At 38.9% G+C, this 19220-nt stretch overlaps 1 protein-coding gene across 1 annotated transcript in view; it reads left to right on the forward strand.

The window, feature by feature from the left end:
* DOK7 (docking protein 7) overlaps nucleotides 1–19220 on the forward strand; it is a gene marked incomplete at its 5' end in the record, with an annotated part of 64031 nt that overhangs the window by 7309 nt on the left and 37502 nt on the right. Inside the window, 3 exons of the mRNA XM_008937089.1 lie at nucleotides 7839–7958; nucleotides 15054–15161; nucleotides 17050–17924. Of these exons, the coding sequence (XP_008935337.1) occupies nucleotides 7839–7958; nucleotides 15054–15161; nucleotides 17050–17924 (1103 nt within the window). The remainder of the gene's footprint in view (nucleotides 1–7838; nucleotides 7959–15053; nucleotides 15162–17049; nucleotides 17925–19220) is intronic.

A 19220-nucleotide genomic window follows, 5' to 3' on the forward strand; every position in this document is an offset into this window, starting at 1 on the left:
AGGATGTTAATCAGCATTAGCCTGAGCATTGACGCCTTGCATACGCCTGGAGTGACTGGGCTCTGGCTGGTTGTTGCACTGCTGGTGGTAACCCTTTAAGCCTGGCAGTTCAGCCAGTTTCATCCACCTCACTGCTCACTTACCTAGTCTGTACTTGATCAGCTTCTCAGTGAATATATTATAGGAGATGGTGCTGAACTCCTTGTTAAAGTCAAAGCAAACAATATCTACTGCTTCATCCACCAAACCAGTCACTTTGTCAAAGACTGTCAGAGTGGTTAGGCATTATTTCCCTTCCACAAGTCCATACCGACTGCTCCCAGTCAGGACTTTGGAAATGGCTTCTAGGACTATTTCCACTATTGCCTTCCCTGGTCTGTGATTCCCTGAATCCTACTTCTTGTCCTTCTTGAAGATAGAACTGATGTCTGCACACAGTTCTACCCTCCAGCCTCTGTGATCTTTCAAAGATAATGAAGAATGTCCTTGCAGTGACACTAGCCAACTCCCTCAGCCTGTGAATGCATCCAATAAGGCCCCGTAGCTTAAGTATGTTCAGTTTGTTTAAAGGTTCCTTAATCGTCTCCTCTTCCACCACGGGAAAGTTGTAGGTTTTCTGCATTTTCCCTCAAGTGTCGGGGGCATGGGATTCCTAATGAGGGAACTGAGTCTTGTCAGTAAAGACCAAGGTGATGAAGACCTTGAATACCTCAGTCTTTTTAATGTCTTGTCAACAGGTCCACCATCTCGTTCAGTGTTAGGCTGAAGTTTTCCCTAGTTTTCCTTTTGCTGCAGATATAGTTGCTTCTTGCAGAAGCTCTTCTTGTTGCCTTTTGCATCCCTCCCCAGAGTCAATTCCAGGTAGAGTGAGGCTTTCCTAACCCATTCCCACGTGCTTGTACAGTGTGTCTGTATTCCTCTTGCATCATCTTGCTCACCCTACTTCTGCCTATGTATGCTTTCTTTTTGTTTGAGTTTCATATGGAGTCCAGTGTTCATATGTGCAGGCAAGCTTGGCTTGCAATTGCAGGAGGAGATTCTTGAAAATCAGCCATATCTCCTGTATCCCACTTCTCACCAAGACTGTATCACATGGGATTCTTCCTGAACAGGCCAAAGTCTGCTCCTGCAGACTGATTCTAGGAAGTAGGAGTGAAGATGTTATGGGTCTGTAGGCAAGAAGTTAGAAAAACAAAAGTGCAATCTTTTTCCAAGTGTGGTGCCTAACTGGTGTTCAGAGGGCAGTCTAAAACATCACTAGAAAAGATGAAGTGGTGGTAGTGTTGCTCTGCATGTCTTTTTCTGGTTGCCATAGTTGGATGGATTGGGAAACCCAAGTTCTTGGCTTCCTTCAGCCTGCAGGGCTTCAAGTCTTTGTTTTCCTCCTGAGAAAACAGGATGCCAACAGGAAGAAGAGCCCTCTACAAGGCCTGGAAGTTGTCTTGCTGTGTAGCCAGGCACGCAGGTGTCACTGGGATCAGAAAAGTGTAGTATGCTTCTGTAGCCTTGAGACTGGGAATGCAACGTTCAGGGACAGACCCTCGGTGCTGGTCACTGCTCCTAAGCTTAAATGCTTAGTTCTTAAACTTAGATCTTAAGAAAGCTCAGAAATAGTAGGGTGTGTAAATAGCCCTTCACTTATGTCCTTTAGTTAAATTGTGGCTTTTCTTCTGTTACTTGTTCTAGATTTGATGCAATTGCTGTGCTCAAAGAACTTAAACTGTTTTGAGCTTACTGAGTGTTCCTGTGTCTTATCTCCACATTGCAAGAAACCTGAATGGTTCAATCCATAAGCCAGAGTGCTGGATGCATAAGGAACACCGCCCCCCACCTTCCCCTTAAGCTTATGTTTTCTAGTGCAAAATGTTACAGGTGTAAAAAGGAACAAATATGATCCCTTATTGTTCAAAGGGAACTTTTCTAGTTCAAGAAAGATATTCTGCATTTATTGATATACCATTAGTTAAAATGGTCTTTGAAATTGTGGCGAGGCATACAGAAATAAAGAATCTGGCTTCTGAATGGCTGTCAACTGTTTTTGAAGGTCCAGCACTATTTTGGACACTGGTGTTGTCATGACAATATGATCCTTTAAAAAGAATCAATATTTATTAGGCTTAAAATGTCTTGAGGTTTATAGATCCTTTTGTATCTATGATCTTTTTAATATTTTTAAAATTTCTGAACTAAATTTGTGTTCTTTTAGCCTAGATTGTTGTTGTACCAACATTATCCTTTAGTGTGATGTTCTCTCTCTTTTTCTTTCTGTGATGCTTACCTCTCTAAATATTTATAGACCATTTATTTATGCCCTCTGTCACTTTTGCTAGGTTAAACAAACTCAGCTGTTTGTCTCCCTGGTGAGATACAGGAGGTCATCAGTGCCTGTTTTTTAAGTAGTAATTAATCTTTATTTTTTTTTTTTTTGGTTACAAGTGAATAGAATTCTAGACAAGTACTTTGGAAAGAGTCCCACTACGTTGCTGAGCATTATATTAAACCATTTTTTCTTAAGAAATGTCTATCTGGATAGCTGAGAAGCTTCAGCTGCTATGAAGGGGTGTTCTTGCCTTTTCCCCTGCATGTGTGCATTCAAAGGGAAGAGCAGCATATCCATTTTGGTACAAAATAGCTTGCTGTGGTTGGAGACTCCTTACATACCGAGTTCAACTTCATCTTGTTTGAGGAGCTGATGCCCCTAATTGAGCACTTAGACATGGCTGTAAGCATATCACATTTAAATATGTCTTTAAATATTTGATTTAATACTGCCACAAGAAAAAAAAATGCATTCTGTAAATAGGACTTAAATAAGAATATAACTCTGGTTATTCCTAATAGAAAAGTGTTGTTAAAGGGAAAGACCATCCTTCTTCAGGTATTCGTCTTTCATCTCATTCCTCTGAAATTCTTGAGCGATAGGACAAAGAATTAGTCTCTAGGAGAGAAAAAAAGATATTTTATTGCAGAGGTAGTTTTAATTCCCCAATGAAATGAATAATAGTATGAAGGTTTTGTTTGGCTCTGAAGGCTTTGATGCTCAGTCCAGATAGAAGGAAGACATCTGAGATAATGCTGAGTTTTCAAACATTAAATCTAGGTGCACTTTCATGATTAACACCAGTTTATTCTTAAAGAGGAAAAAGCAATTACATTTTGAACTTTGCTTGCTTTTAACATCATAACTGTAATGCTATGGATTAGAAAATCCTTTATTCAGCTGCAAATAAGTTCGTCTCTGGGGCAAAATTTGCCTTCCCCTGCCACCAGCCTCTCTCTACTGAAGCTCAACCACATGTACCATTGGAAAAACAAACAAAACAAAACCGAAAAAACACATACACAAAAAAATTGAAAAAAACCAAACAAAACACCACAAAAAAAAAAACACTAAAAAAACCCCAAAACAAACAAACAACCAACCAACAAAAAAACAACAACAACAACAAAAACAGAACATGCACCGGGGCCTAGGAGTCAATTGAGAAATTTACTTAGAGCAGCAGGCTGGAAAAAAGGAGCCTCTCACTTTCCTAAATCGCTAGCTCAATTAGTGTGCACTGATTAAAATGCCTGGTTGCCAGGGAAATCTTGACTTGGAGGTCAGTGTGAAAAAATTCAAATATGGTAATAAAAGGGCATGTTAACATTGTGAGAATTCAGTATCTCCAGTGTTCAAGTGCTTCAGGATTAGCTTCCAGAGCCCAGTTTGAAGCCACCTCAGGTTTTCTAACAGCGTATCCTTAGAAGAGGGGAACTTGTAGGACCATTGGTGCCCTTTGAAAGAACAAATGATACTTCTGCTGCTAGTTGCAGGATAAACAAGAATATTTCAGTGATTGTTTTGATGAAATTAGGTGTCTCTTTCTTTCCAAGACTTCTGTAAGTGGCTTTTAAAGATCTTTCTGAAGTAATGGAAGCATAACTGGAAGGGCCAAAGGGAAAGGGGAGGAGCCTATAATGAATGGGAATTTATTTGAAAATTAGAAGCAGTAGAGTTGGTTGCACTGAGGCAATAGCTGGAATTTCTTGAAAGGTTCTGGCTGGTGTGTATTTGCGTATCTGTTTATGTGCAGATACTCTTCTGTTGCTGCCTCCTTCTTAGCCCTACTGCAGACAACAAACATCTGTTGAGTAGTCATGCCCACATCTTAGTGGGCAATACTAGGAATACCCACTGTCATTTTCACTAGAGAGAAGAGCAGCCTGAGCCATGCAGCCTGAGGTACCTTCTAAAGGCGGTTTGCTGAAGGCCAGGAATGAGACATACCGGGTGGACAATATGGTGATTGCCATGAACTGAACTGCCATGGTTTGTACCTGTTTTGTAGCAAAAAGATTTCAGGCTCTAGCATTGTCTGGCATCTGTTAGGAGTGATAATTCCTGGGAAAGGACTGACTCTTCCTCCCTGCTTCCATGCATGGTACAGAGATTTAAGTAAGTTTTGAGGGTGTATTTGACCATGGGTTTGTTTTTTTCTATAATGATGAGTTAAAATCCAGCATAGCAAGATTTAATAATAGTTGAAAATTTTATGAAATTGGCAACTTCTCTTGATGTTTGGGAGACTGTACAGTGCTGTACTGGTAACTGCCATGGAGGACTGGCTTAGTGTGTCAGCCGTGTGCAAGGCTGCTTTTCACCAAGTCTCTCACCCCATGGAGACAGTGAGTAAGTGAGCCCTTTGGACTAGTAAACAGCTGCATGGTATTACAGTGACACATACCACATATTCCATGGCTTCCAAATGCTTGTGCACCAAAGCTGTTGCAACACATGACTGAGATGTGTAATTTCTAGTAGTGAATTTCCCAGCTTTCTGAAGAAAGCGGAAAAGAAATGTAATTGCTGGCTTTTATGTAAGCTTTTAAAAGATAACTTAGTTCAGCCTTACCTATTCATTCTTCTCACCTGATGTCTTTTGCAAGGACCCCCAAACTATTTCTTCCCTTGCAGTCTAGATCTACCTAGCAAAACAAGAAGGAAAGCATTTCCTGTGAGAGTTGATCAGTGATTATGGTGGTCAAATGAATAGAAATATTTTATGCATGTATGTATATTGAATCCATATACATGTGCACATGTGCATGCACTGTTTGCATTAGTTATATAAAGGCTGTCACATTTGTTTTTGGGATTTCCAAATATGTGATAGTTCTTTGCAGAAATCATCCTTTGACTTAAGCAGCCAGCTTGCAAGCACACATTTACTTTTTTGTTTCCATTAAAGTCAAAGGCTTTTAGAGCCTCTTAGGAGCTTAAGGCTCTTGACAGTAGTGATAAAAAACCCATAGTGGTCCATAAGTACTCTTTATGCACAGAAGTACTTCAGGAATCTTCTTTTCCAGAATGGCAACATGGATGTGTGGAATCATCAAGCCACATAGTATATCGCTGTGCTTAGAGATACGAATGTCCTCTGTTAGTTTTCTCTGTATCCTGATTGTGCATGGGATGGGAAGCTCGCGTGTTCGGAGTCCAGTAAAGCCTTCTGCTGCCTTGCTCCCTCAGGGAAGGCATGGCTTCTGGGGCTGCTGTGATTCATGGGGGAAGAGTCATGCCATCTGAGATTAGGCAAACTAGCTTCCTTAGACTGCTTCTACTCAGTTGAGGGAGGAGAAGGCAGCTCAAAGGAAGAACTGAATTTCAGATCATTCCTGAATAAATGCTTTACACCCAGCTTTTTCTAATACAGTCTCCTCTGACTCTTTGGCATCTCTTTGGGAGGGGAAATAGGACAAAACTGTGAATTGAGTCACCACCAGGAACCTTCATACCTGTCAGACTGCATGATTAGTGTTGTAATCTCCTCAATGGTCTTCGATCCTCAAGTCAGGGTGTATATAAATATGCCATGAGGAAATGTAGGACAAACTCATGTTTAAAAATGATAATAGAAGACAATAACACAGAACCATGAAGTAGGCTTTACTCTGGTTTATGTTTCATGAGCTAGTGTGTGTTCATTTAGTCAGTTGCTTAAACATAGCTTAGTCTGTCCTGAGTCTCAAGTAATAGATTTGAGACCTGGCACTCTAGAAATGATTGGCAAGCTAGCCCTTAAGTATAAATTTATCTTCTACCAGTGAGTGAATTCAGTTGAATTTTTAGCAGTTCACCAAGTTAAATAATCTATACCAGGAACAAGTTTTCTGTTTCTTTGGCTGAAGAAGCTTTGATCAGCAAGATCTGAAGAGGAATTAATGTGGTGATGTGATAAATCAAGTTACAGAGATGCAGCTTGCTACTGTTGTTGTGAATAGATTTAAGCAGAACAGGCAGAGATTTAAGTGTGACATAAGTTGTGAATGGTAAAAGAGTGTGGACCAGAATTTGCTTTTGCTTTCCTCAAGTGATCAGTTTACTACTTGCTGACTGTATCTAATTTACTAAAATAACTAATATGGCTTGTGGTCCACACTCTCTATTTATTTATTTATTATTTTTACTCATGGTCCACCCTTTGTTTGAATCCCATAGCCCTTTGTAAAGCAGTGGAAAGTGTATCCATTCCTTCAGTGAAATGTGAATAAGGCTACTTATAATAGTATATATAATATTATAGTATATATAATATAATAGTATATATAATACTGTTGGATATGACAGGGCATATATGTGGAAAGTGATGGGGAATCATAGAATCGTAGAATGTCTGGGCTGGAAGGGATCTCCAAAGATCATCTAGTCCAACCCCCCTGCCACAGGCAGGGACAACTCCAACTAGATCAAGCTACTCAGAGCTTCATCTAGCATGCATGCAGGCATTCTGGTCAAGACCAGGTCTGCTGCTTTGAGTAAAATTGGCAAAAATACATATGCAACTCAGAATTAGCTAGAGACATGCAGAAGTCAAACTTCTGTCCAGATTAGGGGCCAAAGTCCCTAGGAAAGTAATATGCAAAACCCTACTGCAAGTCTAAGATTTGGTATTCTGGTTTTCTAGTGTGCATGGCTCTGGTGAACTGGCAACACTTCTTCAAGATCAGATACTAATCTAATGTACTCTTGTGTCTGGGTATTGTGTTGAGGTGTTGTTTTTATGCTGATGTTTTAAGATTTTTTTTTTTTTTTTTTGTGATGGGAGTAATGTTTGGAATGATGATTCTCAAATCAAATGTTCTGTGGAGCACTTCTAGTCTTGTATGTTGTCCATGTAGCCATATATCGTGCAGCTCAGAACTTGTTTGTTTATTTAATGATTCTTGTTCTAATTTTGCTTGGGGCTATTCTTAATGAATGGAAAGCAAAATATCAGAGTAGAGCAAAGGGTAAAGATCTGATGACAACCTGTGGAGTTGTGTTACGTTCTGTTAATAATAGACACACAGGACTTAGTCTAGGAAAATTTATACTATAATCCAGCAATATAACCAAATCCTAATTAATTAGGATATAAAAAGCTACTCTTGGTTAAAAGTGGGTAAAAGTAGAATTAACTTGGTTCATTATGAAGGCGCTTTAAGTATCCCTGACACTCGCATAGCTAAGATTTGATTGACAAAATTTTAGGGGTAAATAAGAATAAAAGACCCAGACAGCTGTTGAGAATATGGCTTGTATTTTGGCGTTCCTCTAAGTGCCTGAACCTCAGAAAATTAGCATAAATTATTAGGTAGCTATTGAATTCGTGTCTGTGTTTGTGATGTAGTGTGCACGTGCACTGACCTGAAATGTTTCTTTGTATTTCTTTTCTCCAGAGAACGTGTCTTGTTAATTTCTTTTCATGGCTTGTATTTAACACTCTTTTGATTGCTATATTATAAATAGCTTCAGCTAAGTGTATTTCTAAGGTATCTGGGTGAAAACAACATATTTATGTTGTGCTTTCTTGCAGGGGCTGGAGTTTTTTTCCTTTCTTGTGCTGAAGGAGAGCAGATCAGCTTTCTGTTCGACTGTATCGTCCGTGGCATCTCCCCGACGAAAGGCCCGTTTGGTTTGCGTCCAGTCCTACCAGGTTAATATAGGAAGTACAGAGTAACTGAGCAAAGCAGGAACTTGCCGTGCCTCTCTTATTGCTGTGACTGTAAGAGCAGCTTGCAGACACTAAGCATATAGAAAGTGCAAAGTGGTTTTCACTGAAATGTCACCGTTCAGATTTATCAGTTGAATGTACTCAGTTTCCCCCTGCTGCTCTGCATCATTCATATTTCTGGTGTTATTGCTAACTTTAGTCTTCTCTTATTTGACAGTACTAAAATGTGGCAGTTCAAATTGGAAAGGAACCCTAATCTTTAGTTTTAAACTTACAGAGTTCAAGTGGGATGCATGTCTGCATTACTTTCTTGATAGTTTAATGGAAAACTAACTTCTGGGGCATTTTGAGTTCATCTGATACACTTAGAACTAAATCTTGCCCACCTTAGAAAACTTTGTCAGGCCTTCACGTTGTATTGTTGTATTTGAGTTTTGCAGCTTGAGTCCTTTTCTGATGTGCAAGGATTATATTCCTTTTCCTATTTTGTGGTAAATGCTGCATGCACTGTAATGTTCAGACAGGAAATTAGATGACATCCTAGTAATCCCTGCTGCCTTTTGACTTTAGCAGATGAAGAAATATAATATTGAGTCTGAACGATTCTGTCAAACAGGGCAAAAGCATGGAAATGAGACTTCAGAAAAAGTATCTATGAAGTAGCAGTGGGATAGGGTGTGAATTGGCTGCAAGAATGATGAAGAATGAGACAAGATTTGTGGGAAATGCTTGTAGCTTCTGTTTAAGTGTTAGGCAGCTAATAGGTGTTTGACAGGGTTTTATTGCTGTTAGAAGATGAAGATAATTGCAGGAAGCAAATCTGATGGGAAAGATTAGATCTGGATGTGAAAGTTGTGAAAATAAATTATGGAAAGTTAGTTAAGGTAAATGTGGTAGACACAGTTTATGTTAAGAACAATGAAGCCTACAGGCAATTATTCTGTTGTCTTTTTTAAAAATTTTTTTAAAAATAATTTTAGATGGCACGTTCTTTGACAAGTCCTCTTCAGGAGCACATAGAAGTAAATCTGCTTTCGCATCTTAGTTATCGACACTGGCATTTGTGGGTGGTTATATGTAGCAACATACCATGTTCCTTCCCTCCTTCAAGAGCTGTGACCTCACCGATTGTATAAAATGGATATGGAATATCCTGTGGATGATTTGGTGATTTTTCGAAGACAAGACTTCTCTTCTTGTTTCCTTGGACAGGAGCAGCCTTCTATTGGGAACTGTCCTCACATTCTTGCAGATTTCTCTGCAGTCCTTTCCCAAGCTAATTTGACCCCTCTAACTTAAATTTTCCTGAATCTTTACTCTTGCTCTTCCAGTTTGTTGTCACCCCCTATGCACACGTCACTTCATAGAAAATTCTTATTTTTTATGTTCCCCTTCATTTATTATCCCTTGTACACACCTGTTTAAGGCACGTAGATTTATACAATTTATACAATACTAGTGATTCATCTATAGACTAATTTTCCTTATCAATTAATGCTGCTACACAGAATGCACTGCATTGCACTTCTTTCCACAGTCTGATATTTGAATTAGACTTTTTACTCTTGCCTGTACCTTGCCAAGTTAATATTAAATATGCTTATTCAAACTCTTAGATATTTTCTAGAAAGGAAAGCACACGAAGGGCAGCTGTATAGAGCAAAGAATGTAATGTGGTGAAAAAAATATCACATTGACAGTGGACACACAGCACAAATGTAATCTAGACACATTATGAAGCCAACATCTGCTTAATCTGCCTTTCAAAAAGGGGTAATGAAGGAAGCCAGTGGCTTCATGTGCAAGGAGTTCAACCATATGGTTGAAAAGAGTGCTGAAATATTTAAGTGCTAGCTTAAATTAATGAAATTAATAAGAAATGATAGAAACTGCCTTGAAGAGGACTGGAAAATAATCAGTTTTCTTACTTGCCATAATGATTCTTTAAGCAAATTTAAAATGTCCAGTATACCCAAAAGAGTTTGTAAAATGCATGTGCAAGGGATATCTGTTCAACTACAGTATTCACTTCTTTTCAGGACTGTAGTTTTAAAACATACACCATAATTCCCTAAAAGATTGGTGTTCTTATAGATACATGATGACATAATAAAAATACATGCACTAATCTATAAAATATGTAATGACAATACTGTGCAGTGGAACTCCTAAACTTGACTGGTTATTGCAAGGTATCAAAATCTGGTCTACTGTCTCATAGTAAACCTGCTTAAAGCAGCAGATTAGACTGGAGGACTCATGAGATCACTTCCAATTTGAATTATTTTGTGACTTTTTGGAAATATAAATAAAATGAATGTAAATATTCTCATGATAAAAATAATTCTATTATATGTACATCCAAAATAAAATAGAAAATGAAAAGAACATTAGATGTTTTACAGTTTACTACTGTGTGGCATTTATTTTGAGAGTCCATTAACTCTGCAAAATTGAACCAAAATATTCCTATAGGTAGCTCCATTAGCAATTTGGAGGTTTTGATTTGTTAAAATCTACATGATCAGATCTCAAATATAAAACATACAGCACTGAGTGAGAATGCGAAGGTGCTGTAGGTATCTGCAGATGATTATAGGCAGTTTAGCATCTTAAATAAAGGACTCAGATGAGTGACAGGATTTCTTTAGGTGGCTCGTTTTCTCCAGCTACTAGTTGGAGGATAATTGCTATTATTGGCTACTTGCATAGTCTCTCTCTCTCTTTTTTCTTTTTTTTTTTTTTTAAGCTGTTTAGAAAACAGACCAGAAAATTTTATGTTCTTGACTTGACAGAAGCCTAGGTGTCGACATAGTCATGATTCAGTGCCTGCATGGTTTGGCACCTGGGCTGAATTTGCATGCATATTATTTGAGAAGTGCTTGTTTGTCACGTGTCCATTGAATTCCTGCTTTCCACTAGTAAGATTCATCTTGAATGCCAAATATGAACACAGCAGAGGCCCAACAGCTGATCAGTGATATCTTTTATCAGTGGGAAGGGCCGTACTCTCTAAATGTGGCTAAAGCTATGGGACAGTCTAGTTCTGCTGACCAGAAAGACCCCATGTGTGGTGTTGATGCTCTTTCAATTTTGGAAGCTTTTTCAGGCTGCTTTGTGACTTACTGGAGAGTGTGTGGTGCTGCTTGCTGAGGATCTGTCTGATGCTCTTTCTTTTTATTGAAGCTTGATACACCTTTGGCTATTGCAAGACAGGTCTGTGGCTGCCTTCTGCAGTATCTGTACCAAAGGGATCCTCCTCAAACTTTTAGGACATCTTTTCATTCCTCCAGACATCTTACAAGGTGTGGAGATGTTAGCATGAAGGTGAGGGTCAAGGGCTGATTTTGAGTTACAAAGGAAGAAAGACAGAAAAGATGTTCAGCCTGACTTATCTAACTTTGTTTAGTGAAGTAATTCACCAATGTTGCATTTTAAAGATGCATATGATCAAGCTTATCTTAGGTAGCTGCTTACTTAACTTCATACAATACATTTTTTCCTGACAGGTGCTTACTGAACAGGCCTGGAGTTTTGAATTACTGTGACACTTTATTTGTATGTTACCAAAGTATTTGAAGTCTCCCACGATGAGCAGCTGATGTGGCTTTAATGAATATCCACCAACGTAATACAAAAATAAAATCACCCTCGGGGTGTTTTTAGTCCAGCCAAATTTGATGTTATACTTCCTCTTTGCCCCAAAGCAGCATTTAAGAAGATTTCAATCATTACCTCCCATGAAAGATTTTTCTTCGTAGCAAGGGATCAGCTTTTGTTTGGGAAATGATAACACACTTTCTTGAGTGATATGAGTGAATCTAACTGCCTAGATTCGATGGGAATAAATCACATTAAAGGATGCATTTGTTATGAGTTTGGGAAATGAAGGTATTAATTTGCTTTTAGAGTTATTTGAGCTACTGTGGGATGTTGTGTGGGCAGAAGCTGTCTGAACATTCTTGGACAACTGTCTCAGTACCGGTCATGATGCTTATGTCCTCCTGAATTAGTAATATGGCAAATTACTACACAGTTATTTAGAAGCTTTGTATTGTGCATGCCCAATTTGTAGGATGATGCCAACAAATCCAACTTTATTATAAAAAAACCCCTTGGGTTTATAATTTTTTAGGCCATATTTCTGCACTCGTATGACAGGAGGTCTAGGTTATGCCCTCCAGTAAGGACTGATCTCTAAAATGTGTCTGCCAGTTAATTCAGTCCATAGTCTGATCTTGTAGCAAAACCTCCTGATTAGTGCTTGCTAGTCTAAAGTCCTGGTATAAGAATCTGCTGAGGAATAGTGTTGTAATTTCCGTAGAAGTCTTGTGTACTAGCAGAGAAAATTAAAGGCAAACCAAAGACTTCAGCAACAATGATAGACAATTATTTTTAATATCTGCCTAAGATTTAAAGTCTATATATGTTAGGCAGATTTTGAAGCTGTTTCTCTAGGTATTTCCTTGTACTTGCTGAGAAAGGGATCTTCTGATCTATCCTCTGCAAAACTGTCAGAGAGAGGTCACAGCATATTACTGTAAGCACTATTTGATACAAACCTGTTACACATGGGCAGTTCTTAAGGGGAAGTTTAATAAAAAAAAAAATTGTCAGTCCTGTTGGACTGACAGTAAGCCTAGAGATTGGCCTGTTTTTGGGTGGGACCTGTTGTGTTCTGTAGCTGTGTAGCTGATAGAAAATTTGGATTCCAGAAGCATTTGAACATGTGAAATGCAAACTTACTGATTTGCTTCAATTTCCCTAATACCTCCCCATCTTGTATTTTATTATGGGCATTTTTTTCAAAATCAGGTGTGTTTTTTTTTTTTTTTTTAAATTATAACTGTTGCTGGCTGTACAAGATATATCAGTTACTAAAATCTAGTAATTGTGTACGTGCCCTAGTAATGTTCTGAAAATTCTTCTTTATAAAGTAATTGTGTTCTGAGGAAAGTGGAAGGATCTTTCCTACTGACAGTTCTTTGCTGTGGGAAGGATTAGTGTCTGTTGCATCTTGGCTTGGCTACTTTGCTGATCTGTTATGCCAACTTTGTAGTCAAAGTGCTTGTAGAATGTCTTTGTTGAACCTCTTTGGACATAAGGCATTTAACTAGATACAGCAGAGTAAGTGGAGCAGAGGACAGTCAAAAATAGATTCAAGCAGCAGCCTGTAACACTGTATGCCACCAGGCAGATCCTTGCATAGACCTGTCTGTGTTGCTCTGTAGGTGCTGATGGCCTAATCTGCTATTTTCCTGTGACAAAGATCCATTTGGAAGCATTGGGGGTTTTGTTTGAGTAAGCTGTTACACAGCTTTGAACTAATCAATGCTTAATATGAGTTGTATTGTAGGGGAGATAGGAATGGATAAAATAATCCCTCTCAAACAGCCTTCTTTTTTGTTCTTTAAGCTTGGCAGGTGTCAGACACTGACATCAAGGACTGTTTGAACTGGAAGATACAGAGGTCCCAGGCTGTGTTTGTCACAGGCATTGTTGCCTTGTCCCTGTTAGAACAGCTTTGATTTCCAACATGTGCTGTTATAGCATTGTGTGTGCCTGGCTTGTTCTGCTCATCTTACCCAGGCTGCAGACTGGTAAAGATGGAAACCCCATCCACATGGGAAAGAACATTCAGCATTGACACTTCTGTTCCTGTGGTGCACTCTGATATATCCAGGGCAGGTCAGAAAGTGAATACAGTTAGGGGGGAGAGAAGTGACAGCTTGTTTCTCAGGCAGTTAATAATGCAGGGACTCCCGTGGAGCTTCAACTCAACTGGCAGTGCTCCTTTGTCCTGAGTGTGAGCTTGCTTGGACTGCTGTGTTGACAACATCAAACTCAAGTCCTTTCATGAAAGACGTAGGATGGAAATTAAACTTTTCTTTTGCTATTTCAGCTTTATTTTTTTAATCTTACTAACTCAGCCATAGCAATGTGTAGCACTTTTCATCCTTTTTTTTTCTTCTTACTAAGTGATTCAATGATTAAATGTTTTTGTGGTATGCTACTACTACTCAGCAGATCAGATATAGAAGAGCAGCAGTTGTGAGGAATCTAATCTGTTTTATCTGTCATTAATTACTTTCACTATGTAATTAATAAGAGCTATGGAAACTTCTGATGATGAACAAGTTAGCAGATGATAACCTTTGCAACTGCTGAACATGGCACACTTGTCAGTGCTGTTTGAAGAAATCTGTAACATTTCTCTTGGGATAACAGTTATGATTAATTCCAACATCTGGTCTTTTGTTTCCAGCCACACACAACAATATGATTTAGAGGAAACTGGCCTGTTTTACTGAATAAAGTTCTTCAGAGAAGAATGAATATTCTGTATAACTTTTAGTTTTTCTATTAGAATAGAATGAGCTTTCTTCAGTGAAATTATTTCAGCTGCAATGGCAAACTCACTAAAATGTGTGGGGTAAATCCCTGATGGTATTTTTTAGGAATGTTTTTTCCTATTCTGACTTGCATTAAACATGAAGACAGAGAGCCACCAGATTGCTTATTTCATCTCTGGCTTCTGAACTTAATGACCTTCTGAACATCAAACTTGAAAGCAATGTCTTTGTAAATAGGTTATCTGGATGGGAAGGTATCAAACAGTTTAGTCACTGTTTATGATTTGGTTTTGTAAATTTGTAGGATGAAAAATTCAGTCTTCCTTGATGATAAAATTCCTGTTGAGTTCAATGAAGTCAGGACACATTTTACAGGTCACATAGGAGTTTTCCTCTTCTCTAGACCTGCTGGATTGCCTTTGGTGCTGTGCTCTTCAGGGTTCTGTCCCTGGTGGTAACTCTTACAGATGTTTGGTACAATCTCTGGAAGCCTTTGATACTTAAAATTGTAATTTACTGTGTAGCATTTCTCCGGGATGTGCTTGAAGGCAGATTGTTCCATACAGTTTCTAATCAGCATCTTCCCTTCCTGTGGCAGATTAAAAACAAGAATATAAGAATAGCTAACATTTTTATCTAACTTTTTTTTTATTTCCTTTTAAAAATATATATATTTTCTGAGTTTCTGTTTATTTATTTATGTAATTTCTGTTTCTTTTTAAAGATCCAAGTTCAAATCCAGCCTATTCAGAAGAAAGATTGGCTCATGAAGCTTTGCAGTTAGAAAAGCGTCTGAGCTTGCTGTCCCATACAAGTCGCCAGTGCAGTGGAGGTAAGAAATATCTTTAATTAAATAAGAATAAATGGTGTATATTATTATAAAATGCTGAGCTTAAAAGAGAAATAATGGAGGAATGGTCAGGATATTTGATTTGGCTGCTGTTGCTTGTAGGGGCAGTTCTTTAACAGCATTGTCTGGAGTTTTTAACTTAGCAGAACAAGTTTTGGATCAAACACTGTTAACCCAGGAAAATCCTTTAGTATGCTGAATCCTACTGAACTTGTGCATGTGCAACTTTCTGTTTTACAGAAGTTTCTGTAGGTTTGAGGGGGGCCATTTGCCTGAATCTGAAGATCTAGCTTCTGTCGCTACCTTGGAGAACGTTTAGATCTACATAGTAAGAGCATTTATTCAAGACTGTGGAGGGGCTTTCCTTCCAAAGCATTAAAGTGCTTAAAATATTTGTCTAAGAGAAGTGATTTTAAATAAATTCAACAATCTTATTTTTTAAATAGATGTTTTTGTAAGCAGAACAACTTCTATTTAACAAGTATATTTCTTCTTCTGGGCATGTTCCTGAGAGCTACACTGGTATTCTTGTAATTCGTGCCTGCTCTCCAGACAGTGGTATAATTTAATTGCAGGAGTTCCACTTATGCAAGGGTCACAAGCCAGTGCCATGCAGTGGGCACTTGGGGAAAAAGAAGTATTAGATTTAATGGGATAGAAATTGCTATTTTGTGGCAATATATACCAAGAATTACTCCATGAAGAGCAGAAAAATGATACTGAACTTTTCCCTCAACAGCTGAGATTAGAAATAGCCTAGTAGCACCAGAAGCTCTGGTCACAGTTTGCAGTGGGCTCTTTCCTTTCTATCCCATCTGGCAAATTATTGCCCAAGGTTCAAAATAAATAAAATTAATTAAATACCTATAAAATGATTTTGTGGTCAGCCTTGGTTTTCACATTGATTTTATTAAGGAGGAAAATAGCATTGTGGACTGTGTGTGTTACTACAAGAAAGTATCTTGTTTGGTTGGTTGGTTTTGTGTATGTGTTTATGTGATATTTGTTTTGTCCTGATGCCCTTTTCATGCTAATTTTTATTTTTTTTTTTATCTATATTCTACCTTGGATAGCAGCAGTTACCTGTAGAAGTGTCTTTCTTGCAAGTATTGGTGAGAGAAAAAAAAAAAAAAAAAAAAAGTCTTGCAGCATTTACGTAAATCAGTTGTGGAAAATCTTTTTGTATAAAGATATGTAAACGTGTCTATAATAGCAGTATTCTCATTTTTGTTTGTTACAGTTATGTATGGTTTCATTTTGGTATGGATATTATGGAGAAGGGCAGTGTAGGAGAGTTCAGAAGAGAGAACAGGACGGCCTTAAGTTTGATTTTATTTTTGTGTTCTCGTTAACATTCACTTTGATGTCATTCAGATAGGATTTAAATACAGAAAAGAAGTACAAATAAAATAATAATTGGATTGATTCAGATCAAATAGAAACATGGAAATGTCTCATGTAGCTTTGGGTTACAGTAACAAGATTTTCTTCAGAGCATTCTCAGCTATTCTGAGCGTGGGACTTGGTGAGTGTTCCCTGTGATATAAGATAGGAGCACCTAAAATAAACCCAAATAACTGTATGGAAGTGAAGTATGTTTGAAAAGGGGAGAGTTTGTTGCGTAAAGTTTAAAAATTTAGCCCTGAATGCATTACGTTCCACAGTGTTGCAGGGTTATGGCAAGGTAATTATTTGCTTTTCATTTTTTCCTGCGGGGATAGGAATTGCAGCAATTTTGGCTTTCTGACAGGAGTTCCTCTTATGAAAAGCAGATGGACTTTCAGAGTTCTTTCTGTTTGTACATATTTGTCATGCTTCAGTCTGTTGATTGTGTTTTAAACATAGGTTGATGTGTTTTCTTCTTTTCTAGGAGATGACAGAAGTCTTTCAAGCTCGTCTTCAGATACCAGCCACTCGGATGTTAGTGTTGGGAGCAGACTGACAATTTGGCCTGAACAGTCTTCAGCCAGCACCTCTCAAGAGAGTCACGGACTGGCAGCTGCAAAGGGCATTCATCTTGGGGAAGAAAAGGCCCTTCCAGAAGGGGCACGTGGCACCACTAAACCGCCTCCAAAGCCCCTCCGATCCAGACAGCTACAGGAAATAGGTCGTCAGAGTTCTTCCGACAGTGGGATAGCTACTGGTAGTCACTCATCTTACTCTGGAAGCTTCTCTTCCTATGCGGGGAGCTTGGACATTTGCCACGGTGATGAGTTTGGATCATTGCTAAGCTTGCCATTGAACTTTCCTTCGGATCAGAATTTATGTACTTGTCCGCACAGTGAGCCCCCGAGAGGTGTGGGATCAGACTATCAGGTTCCCAGCTCTCTCAGACATATTTATGATATACCCAGGAGTTTGTTACAGGCAGCCTCTAAAGATGTGCAACCAAAGAGTGCGGATTCCACTCTAGCCAAGGACCAGGCCCTGTCACCTCAAGGTGCTAGTGACCCAAAACTGCTACTACCACACTTGGAAGCATGGAAGTTACCTGAGCGCAGACAGGACAGAGGGAGGCCTTCATCCTTACTCACAGAAAGCAGCAAGGACTCAAGTGATGAGACATATGTGGATTTTGTTTCGAGGTGGTCAGACACAAAACCACAAGGACAGGTGTCAGACTCCAAAAGTGGTGAGTTGTCACCACCTAGTGGGGCCTCAGCTGACCCCTGTGACACATGTAGCCCCCACCTTGGGATGACAAGAGCTCTTTTTTCAGCTTGTCCAATCTGTGGTGGACTGAAGGTAAATACCTAACACTGAGCAGATGCTAACAAGCCTTACTTAATGCAGCATGATTAATTTAAAATGATGTAAGTTGCAGGCCATAAGTACTATTGTTTCCTTTATAATTTGAACAGGTGATAACTTTTGTCTTGTTTATGCTCAAAGTGACAGGGTTAGCACACAGTCTCCTCAAAATCTGAAACACTGAACAATATACGCCATCAGTCGTTACCTTTAAATTGGCCAATTTTGGCTCTAGGTGCATGCGAGTGGCTTACAGTGACAGAGATGGAAGCTTTGCAGGCACTGAGAGGGCTGAATTTGTCATATATTAGTAACCTAGCATGAAGGACATTGATCTGTCTTGCTGCTGGTATTTCAAAAGGAGAAAGAAGGGAGGCCAAATAGTATGTGCTGTTCTTAAGGTGACCACCATGCATATTTTTGTTTTATTGATGTTTTTCATTTCTTTATCATTGTAACTTGAGCATATCTTGCACAAGAAGCCAGATTAGCAAAGCTGCTCACTGGAGAAAGGAAAGATAGTCAAGGCAGCATGGCAATCTACAGCAGATCAACTAATCCAGTATTTTAACTGACCAATGACAGATACTTTAGAGGAGTTTTACAAAAAACTCATTAGTGGTCTAGGACCAGGACAGTCTATTTGCAGGAAAAATTATTTTTGATCATCAGTAAAATTTATACATTAATTGTACATTGCATAAGAAAAAATAGCTGTTTCTATCCATTCTGGAGAAGACTTCTTTTGTGAATGTGTTTAAGCTATAAGAAGGTAAAGTTGCTTGTGCTGTTGAGCTGTTTTGAAAGGCTGGGAAGGTTAGAGGGGGTGCTTAAATTAGGGAGTGAAAAGATTATAAACTTGAGGGGTTGTTTTATTCTCATGAGGTGTTTTGTGCATTTGCAGCATTGACTACCTTTACATGTCTGAAAACTAGAAAATGCTGCCTGCCTGAGGCGCTTCTGTAGCCTCTGTAACAGCATCTTAGATGTTACTTTGTCACGTGCTTGCAGCGGTTGGGAGGTAGGAAGGCACTGGTGTGACAGGCCTCATACAATTTGTGTCTACATTGATCAAGGCCTTTGACATGGTCCCCCACAACATCCTAATCTCTGTGTTGGGGAATTCCAGGTTCGATGGGTGGGCTGTTCAGTGGATAAAGAACTGGCTGGATGGTCTCAGACAGAGAGTGATGGTCAATGGCTCAATGTCCACATGGAGGATGGAGATGAGTGGTGTCCCTCCGGGGTCTGTGCTGGGACCAGTGTTGTTTAATATCTTCATTAATGATA

Source organism: Merops nubicus, unplaced genomic scaffold (genome assembly GCF_000691845.1).
Source record: "Merops nubicus isolate BGI_N331 unplaced genomic scaffold, ASM69184v1 scaffold21473, whole genome shotgun sequence".
In the NCBI taxonomy this organism is placed as follows: domain Eukaryota; kingdom Metazoa; phylum Chordata; class Aves; order Coraciiformes; family Meropidae; genus Merops; species Merops nubicus.